Below are 9,309 nucleotides of genomic sequence, written 5' to 3'. Positions count from 1 at the left end.
TTTCTAAGTTAGAAGATCTACACATATATTGTAGAAGGGGACGTGCAATATACGCACCATCTGATGTGTAAGTTCTTATCTCCTAGAATGTCATAGCACAAAAACTTTCTATTGGTAGGAATGGAAAACATTCCAATGTTCTCTATAAAATAACACAATAAAGAAAAATCCTCCAAGATGGTGTTTAATAATGAAAAAATGCAAACCAGGAGAGCCTGGTACATTCTTGTACCAGGTGCTCTCCATGGCTTCTGCAGACCTCTCTAATGCTGGCTGTGTCAAGCTTAGTTGGAGTGGACATGTGGAAGAATGGGTGAATGAAAAAGATGAGATAAATTAAAATTGACAAAGGCATATGAGGTACAAAATGGGCATCAATAAAGGGGACCACAGCCCAAGTCACAGCACCCCCTCCTTAGGAACACTGATTACATCATGAAAGGCTGGTCACTAAACCACAATGACAGCAGATTCATGAACTTCAAAAATAAAAGTCATATACTAACAGTTTAGGAATGCTATTAAACAGAGAATGAATTTATCCATAGTAGAGTTGCATTGTCCATAACGAATAAAGGATGGAAACATATTAGCATCAACCAACATAAATGGGAAACAGTTTAAAGTCAAAACACATTAATAATTTGCATTTTTTAAAGACATTTTCTCTGAAATAAAACCTGACCTTGACATATTTCCAATGGGTGTTTCAAATATTTTCTCTCAATTCTCCTAAAGAATTCTTTAACAAAAATATATTATCTATCAACATAGATGTCAACAACCTTAATTCATTATGGATTTATTTAGAAATGATCCAGCTTGCTGACAAAATGGATGCTTAAAAATATTTTAATAGCCCAAAGTTTAAGATTACCCCTGGTGGCTAATACCTAGCATTTCCATTGAAGAAAGAGGACTTCCACTTTCCCTTTGTCCCAAGAAAATAAACGTAGTGGAAGTTTACACACTTCTTTAAATGTATCTTATGAGCAAAACTGCAATGTACACACAGTATGCGCCATCGTCCCTAAAGAGCGCAAACCTAAGTGCTTCTCCTTTTGTTGTTGAGGTATTCTCAGACAAAGCTGTGTAAGTTCCATCTCAATACTTTTTCAACCAGAATAGAGAGCAAGATAAGAAGAAATATAGTCACCAGACTTTTCTCAGGAAACTATAGTTTTTTTTTTCTGAAGGTAATGTATAATCTTGGGTTCTTTTTTTCTCAAATTTATGACAAATTTCATGCATTAGAAATACCTTACTATAGTCATGCCATTAAGAAATTGTTAGAAAATGCTATTATTTTTAAAATGCTAAATTGGCTTAGGGGTGTGGAATGTTACTATAAAGATTACCAAACAGATCAATCTAACAGCTTAAACATGTAACCTTAGAAACTTGATGTAAAGAAAAAAAGATGACATTGTTTTGTGTAATTGTGCTTTTGGTTACACAGTATGAAAGAGATCTTAGGATCTCTGTTTAGAAATTAATCTTTACTTTTGTTATCCTAAGCCAATGAACTAATTTCCCTTTGGAAATGAAAATCTGCAAAAACCAACCAACCAACCAAACATAAAAACCTTAGAAAATCTCCCCACAATGGCCATTTAATCATTGAGGGAAATTAAATTCTCTAATAGACTGACAGGGTGACTTACTCTCCTCTGACAATCTTTTTCCCATGCAATCCACTTAGAATAAGTCATTTCAAAACACGCTATCAACTCTTTACTGTGCAAAGAAATGCCCAGTCCAATACAGCTAGGTAAGTTTTGAGCAAGTAGGTTAAAAAAAAAAAAAAAAACCTACTCTTTTTTTTTTTTTAAATGGGCAACCATATTTCACAGCTTTCTGAGATCTCAGATTTGGTCTGTGTTTAAGACAAACATTTAGAAATGTAAAAGCAAAATGTGAAAAATTTAAGTATAGAAAAAAATTATAAAAATAGAAATGAGTTCGTGCTATCAAATTTGATAAAATCTTAACTTTACATGGGGTTCTTGTATGTTACATTTGCCATGTAAAATCAAAAATAAGTGAAAATGCTTCACCTTCATACTTTACAATGATTAAGCAAGAATGAAGGTTCTTTTATGTTCTCTTCAGTTATCTAAAACAAAAAAGGTGTTAACCAAAGGTTATTTTGACTATTGGTATCAAATTATTATGATCTGAAAAAGTAACATAAAAACATTGTTTAAAAACCAATGAGACCAAAACAGAAGTAAGTATTTTCTTACTGTTCCTGGACTCAAAGAAAGAAAGAAACAGGAGAAAGAACGAAAAGTATCTTTTTGTTTCTGGAACTTGTAGAATGTGTTTGGTATGGGCTCAACCTGGGAAGGAACGCTTTCCCACAGGCTTCAGTGGAGACAGTCCTGGCAACGCCCCTGCATCTGTCACAGAGGTTATTTTGGCTGGTCCCTTCTTGAGACGGCTTCTTTCCTCAGCAATCAGGGCTCCGATGGGATGTCCACACCTTTGTTTTCAGGAACAGCGGCTGCTGCTCCAAGGCTCTCCTGTCTCCAAGACAGTGTTGAATGCCTCTGTCCTTTTCAAAAAGCACCCAGATCAACACTTACTGGAAGTCAGTTTATTTAGGAAAAAAACCAATTGCTGTCCTGGGTGTTTGCACTTGTAAACCTCTTTCCAACTTGGCCACATGAAAGACAGTGCAGGATGCTGAACCGGTCCTCTTCTCCTGTCTTCACTGCCAAGAGCAGCCCAAGGAAAACTAGCGGCAGCCATCGGCTCAACCCCTAGGTATTTGAACCAGGGTGGTCACACGAGCCCACAATACCAGGAGCTGTGCACCTGCAGTCGGGGGACCGCAGCTCCCTCAAAATTCAAGACCAACTGTGTGTGCGCTCTCCACTGACTTATCTCTTTTTGGCAATAAGCCACGGTGTAACCCCCTTGAGATGACAAAAGGAATAAAAACTCAGATGGAATCAGAGAACACACTAAGCAGCATGCTAACATCTGAAGCCACACAACAAGCAGGCTGGGCACAAGGCCATGCTCTGTTAGTCAGTTTCAGTACATGGTGGTTAGAATGGATCAGACTAGGGAATAAACCCATCAGTCAGTATGGCACATGTTCATACTCTGAGTCCATATTTGGTCACAATTTCATGTAAACTATTTCATGGCACTTTTTGTCCATGCAATTAACAAGCCCCAAACAGGAAAATAGCAAGAGCAATTATTCTCTATTGCTGATGGCCATATAAATATGTATTCACACAATAAGATATAGATACTGATCTATATTTTCTGCAGGCTCCTCACTTAGATAAATTGGCTAAGTTCAGATGTGAGAAAAGATGGACATGTGTACTACTGTGAACAGGGAGAAGCAGCTCTACGTAAACATATCTCAGACTTGCAAAATCTGTAATTCCGCTTTCAACTATAAATATAAAAAGTGGACCATTATATACACAACTTCATGCTTGGAGGGTTAGATTCATCACTGCAGAAAAACAGACAACAAAAAGACAAATATATGGAATTAGTAGTCTTAGATAACAGTTCCAAATTAACATTCATTTTACAAAAGCTGGTAGGACCTTGAATAGAGTCTTTTTCAAATCAGTAAGCTAACTGGTCACTAGATGTTTCCCACGTCCGCTTTTTTAAACTCTAGGATATCATGACAGTTTCCATCCTAGGTTCAACCCACATTTTTCTATTGCCACTAAGAACTCTGTGATAAGTGTTTTTCTCAGACACTGCTCTGGGAAAGCAGAGAATTGTGATTTTATTACATATGTGCTATTATCCTACACTATCTCTTCAAGCATTACACACAACTGCAAATGGCTTGGGATTCTGAGATGGATGGTGGTTTTGATCAACTCCTTGCATGTAATGTTCTATGAACCTTCTGTTCTGGATTCTTCTTTCTGTTGGCCAGCCTTTCCCTCCTAGCAGGCTGGGTGAAGTAGGCCTCCTAGCTATGGGTGTTCCAACTGTGTGACAGATTCCACCCTGACAAAAACTCCCCAGATCTCTTCTGGTTCCTCATTTTGAAGAGTCATCATTATGATGATCTTTCCAGAGATTCTGTTTGCCCTGAAGCTGAGGATCAGTGTTCACTGCACATCAGCCTATGCAGAAGCTCTTAGAGACTTTCTTTGGTGTTCCGCTTTGTTTTGTGGTGAGACAGGTCTCACTGTGTAACCCTGACTGGTCTAGAACTCACTATATAGACCAGACTTAAGCTCACGGAGATCTACCTGCTTCTACTTCCTGAGTGTGGTGACTAAAGGCACGTGCCACCATGCCCAGTGATTTCCTTTAGTTTTATTCAAAGAAAAAAAATGAGAAAAGTAAAATGCAGAGAAGGGGAACGAGATGACCAAGGTCTATTCCCCCACCCTCCACAGGGTAACTAGTTCAGAGTCCCCTTCAGTGCTTCCAAGAGAAAACCAGTTATTTTTCTTTTTCTCCAAGAAAAACATGTTCTACTAGGTGTGCTTAGTAGGTCATATGTTTTCTGACTTTCAGCCATGGCATTCACTCCAAGTTGACACAAGCAATGCCTACCTAGAGGAATCATTCCGTCAAACTCCCACTTTAAATTTCAAATGTGACGTAAGTTGGGTGCTATGAGCAAGGTTTTATTATAACAGAATTTTAAGGACTCATATTTTTAATAAGATTCTAAAAATTTATTTAAAAGACTCCTAAGTGCTCATTTATATGAGTTTTGTCAGAAACTTATTCCCCTATGTGGGGAAAGAAATGTTTAGAGGGGTATTCCCAACAAAAAAGGTGTAATACTACAGGGCAAAACTGTAGGGACTCTTATGAACTAGCTTCTTCTTCTTCTTCTTCTTCTTCTTCTTCTTCTTCTTCTTCTTCTTCTTCTTCTTCTTCTTCTTCTTCTTCTTCTAATACTTTTGTTGTTATTTCATGTGTATGAGTGTTCTGCCTGAATGTATGTAAGTACATTCATGTCATGCAAAGCCTGGAGGCCAGAAGAGGGCATCAGATCCCCTGGAGATGGAGTTACAGTTGTTTGCAGCCATGTGGGTGTTGGGAATTGGACCTGGGTCCTCTGCAAGAGCAGCCAGTGCTCTTAACCACTGAGCCACTTCTCTAGCCTGAGGACTAGTTTCTGATCCCTGGATGAGGGTGGATGATAAGTTTGATAGCCTGTGTTTTCTTCTCTTTTAAATATTTGTTTTTAACTATATGTGTGTGTGTGTGTGTGTGTGTGTGTGTGTGCAGGTGCCCACTGAGGCCAGAAGAGGGCGTCAGATCCCATGGAGGAGGAGTAAAGGTGGTTGTAAGCTACCTGTTATGGGAGCTGGGAATCAAAATCAGGTCATCTGCAAGAGCAATATGCACTCTAAATGGCGAGTCATCTCTCCAGCCCTAGCCTGTACTTTCCCAATATGCTCTGCTATTTGCTCACTATATGAACTGCACTGTAAACTGGTACTTTACACTTCAGTTCTAGTTTGGCAACTTGTCTTGATAAATTTATAAAACTATGTCTAGAAAGAGTAATCTATACAGATCAAACAGTTTTGCATGAAGACGTTATCTTTGATAGTAACAGGTGAAGAGGACTTGTTAATTGGTGACTTACACTGCTGTCACCATCTGAATCTTAAATGAGGTATTGGCCCCTGTACTCTACAGTTTAATGAATAAAAGAATGTAAGAGCTGGAGGAAGTGGTGTGAGATGCTGACTTCTGGACATGACTCAGCCCTTGTGCTCTTGAGTCCACAGCAGCTGTGACCACTCACACAAAAATGAACCTGTCACCATCCCATCACAGAGTGGGGAGGGGCTCATATGGTCCCACCATATGAAGACAGATCCTCCTTAAGAATCTATCTGCAGTTAATGGCTGATGGGGGGAAGGACAGACATTTTCTTTGAAGTCTAGCAACTGTTAAGGCATCCATGCTCCTGTAAGCAACCCTAAACAAACTCACTAGACCAAAATAGCAGAGGAACTAGTTGGAAAGAAGGGGATCAGTACGAGGGGAACAAGACAGGGTAATGGGTAGCTGAATAGGGTCAAAGTACAGTGTATGCATGTATGGAAATGTCATAATGAAACCCATTATGTGCAATTAACATATGCCACTAAAACATTAAAAGAGCTGGGCGTGGTGGTGCACACCTTTAATCCCAGCACTCGGAGGCAGAGTTCAAGGCCAGCCTGGTCTACATAGTGAGTTCCAGGAGAGCTGGGGGCTACAGGGAGACCCTGTCTCAAAAAGACCAAAACAAACAAACAAACAAACAAACCAAAAAACATTAAAGGAAACCCACAAAAGTGTTTATAGTAGTTCTTTAGTAAGATAGGGCTAACTAAAAGCCATCTACTAGCTTTATTTGTAACACCAATTAAAATTATTGACTGCTTAAGATAATATCTAAATTAACCACCTAAGAAATCTGGGAATGTTTCATTTTTCTAATGGTTTCTTTTGTGGTGGGGAGGGCCAAAAGAGATTGATCAGAGTTAGTTGCACTTGTATGCTATATGGAGGCATTAAAAATGCTGAAGTTTTGCCAGGCATGGTGGCACATGCCTTTAATCCAAGCAGAGGCAGCTGGATCTCTGAGTTCAAGGCCAGCCTGATCTATGTAGAGTTCCAGGCCAGCTGGGGCTTCAGGGAGACCCTGTCTTAAAAAACAAAACAAAAATGTTTAAGTTTTATTACTGGGTTAACTTTTCTTTGTAAGAGAAGAGGCTAGATTCATGAGATTCTAAATCTTACATAGAATACAGTATCTATTTTATAGAAAACTGACTATTTACAAGGACAATGTCTCATTTTACATACTGTTCATATTACTATCAGGTCTATTTCGCAAACTAAAAAAATGACAAACCCTTTACTCGCTGCTATTAGTTTTATGCCTTTACGAAAGGGAAATGATTTAGAAGTGGCCCAAGTCAATAGCAACTCAAGTTTTGAGTGGTGTCAAAGGGTGTGGAAATAACTTTTTGAAACTCTAGATTAAAAAAAATCATTGTCTTATTAAATTACATGGCAAAGATTAGAGCACAAATGATGATCCTACCACAGGAAGGTATTACAATTTCTGTGACCCGGAGTTATGCTAGTTGAGAGGATGATTTTAGCAGGTGAAGAAGAATCTGACAAAAGGGTCATATCCTGAGACCCTCCTCACCTCGGATGCCACTGAGGTAATTATCTGATAGGCTGAAGCAGAGTGTGGGTAGCTATCAAATAAATGATGCTGTTAAGGGGAAGGCCTTTCCTTCCGTGGTTGAGTGTGTGAAACACGTTGAGAAAGAGACTTCCATAGGTTTCCCCCCGGCTGGCCGAGTTGCTGACTTGAGAAGCAGCTGCTCATATTTCGGCACTTTTACAGTTTGTTCTAATTTTGCCAGTGAAGTATGACTGTCTACAATTACTGGAGAAACCACAAGCTATTGGAGATAAAATTTTGAAATCATCAAAGCAACTTGGCGACTGTAACCTCCTTTGCTCCTTAGCCACCTGCACAGCCCTTCACACTAGGCTCACACCACTACTGTGTGAAGATCTGGCATTCCCTGGGCAGTGCAGAACATGCAGACTCCTGCCTGCTAGGCGCTGTGCCACTATTCCCCCTGGTGTCCCTCTCTGAGTCTTCTTACAACACTAGCTTTGTGCTCTTGGAAGGTTTTTCACTTTCCCGAAATGGTTTCCTCACCTCTAGGATTCACTGAAGTGATACCACCTGAATGACAGGACTTATCACACAGCCTTTGCGCACAGTTCTCTATGGAGGACATGACCCTGACTGTGGGAGGCCACAAGAAGAGGCCAGAATAACTGATGTCACCAGGGACACCAGTTTAAACTGGATCAAGCTTTCCCAAATAAATCAAGGCATCACTGAAAATGTTACGGTTATATCTTCTGCTTTCCTGGTTTTGTGCCTAGTATTGACAGGGTTCGACCATATACTTGTCAATGCAATTGATATGAAGAGGAGCACAATTAAAAATGATTTTAAACAGTGAGAGGACAAACAGTTTGCTGAGAGACAAGCAAACCACATCATTCAGATATGCTGCCCCTTTCCATTGCAAACGAAGGATTAGATAAAGGAGGTCCTGGCTTATAATATTTATTAAGAACTGTTTTCACTCATCAGTTTAGAAGGAAATCACATTCCTCAAAGTTGTTCCAGAGCTGGCATCTTTTGCTTTGCAATATCCAATAACCAAACAATCTTAAGAATGTGAAATGTAAAAAAATCTGTTCAGAATGGAAAGGGCCAGGTCAAGATTAGTGCCTTTTTTTTTTTTTTTTTTTTTTTTTTAAAAAAGAAAAAATTTAAAGAAGAAAACATCCCTAAGTCCTACCTTTTGCCAACAGCCAGGCATGGGTAATCCGTCAGGCCCCTGTTTTGAAGAGAAGAAAAAGAATTCCTCAGGGTCCTCAAGAGTAATCAAACATCAGGTTCACAAGCTCAGAGCTTAACAAATGTATTTCTGTTAGATGGCTTCAGTCTTTTACTAATTAGTGACTCACAATATTTTGCCTAGTGTGAGTTTCAAATGTTTTTCAGAATGAGTACATATTCTGAAAACACATGGATACACGTGTTAATCTTGAACACGATGATCAAAGCATGATCTAGTGCTCTGGCTTACACCATTCAGTAGTAAATCCGAGTGATCTCTCAGTTTCATTAAAACTTATCTCAATTTTGTCAAATAAACCAGGATGTCTTTTCTGTCTGATCACTATGAACTATGGTTGAGCTTATGATGATAACCAATGGTAAACCATTTCTATCTGAAGGCTATAGCTTTCCTCCACATCAATGGTTTTCCTTTCCTTATATTACAAGTAGATATTGCAAAATATACTCAATTGAAAGATATATTACAGTAAAATGTTATTCACAGCATTTTGTCAATTTTTCTATTTAAATTCTTCAGAAGTCACAACATCATAAATAAGAAGTTTCTATGTATTACAAAATTTATTTTAATATTTAAGGTGCAAGCATCTTCAGATACAAATGAGGCTGGAAAATGGACATAATACAAAGGCATGCAATTTCCCCAATAAAGTGGTTATAAAATATAACTTATCAACACCAAGCAAATAAAAGACTGAGTACTCTATATTAATATCCAATAACTATAACAATTGCCCAAATAATATTTTTCTATAAATAAAATCTCTTAAAAGAATTCAAAATAAATATGTATTTACCTTTACAGAGTCATGCTTATAACTGCAGAATCATGTAAGACCATGCAGAACAAGTTTAACAAAGTCACGGTTTTCCTTCATACTCC

General features: G+C 38.5%; 1 protein-coding gene across 5 annotated transcripts in view; it reads right to left on the bottom strand.

Annotated features, from left to right (window-relative positions):
• Positions 1–1,801: 1,801 nt before the first annotated feature.
• Positions 1,802–9,309, bottom strand: part of Col25a1 (collagen type XXV alpha 1 chain) — a 514,093-nt gene continuing 506,585 nt past the window's right edge. For 3 of the 5 annotated variants that reach the window (XM_008843537.3, XM_008843526.2, XM_008843531.3), the window contains 2 exons: positions 8,362–8,400; positions 1,802–3,481 (listed from right to left, as the gene is read on the bottom strand). In XM_008843537.3, coding sequence (XP_008841759.1) covers positions 3,479–3,481; positions 8,362–8,400 — 42 coding nt within the window. In that variant the 3' untranslated portion in view covers positions 1,802–3,478. Of the gene's footprint in view, positions 3,482–6,380; positions 6,664–8,361; positions 8,401–9,309 lie in introns of those variants that run through there. The other 2 variants (XM_029568696.1, XM_029568691.1) reach the window with 1 other exon arrangement.

This window comes from Nannospalax galili, unplaced genomic scaffold (assembly GCF_000622305.1).
Source record: "Nannospalax galili isolate Female #2095 unplaced genomic scaffold, S.galili_v1.0 scaffold571, whole genome shotgun sequence".
In the NCBI taxonomy this organism is placed as follows: Eukaryota; Metazoa; Chordata; class Mammalia; order Rodentia; family Spalacidae; genus Nannospalax; species Nannospalax galili.
The sequence above is the reverse complement of the archived record's forward strand: the minus strand, read 5'-3'. Positions and strand labels throughout refer to the sequence as shown.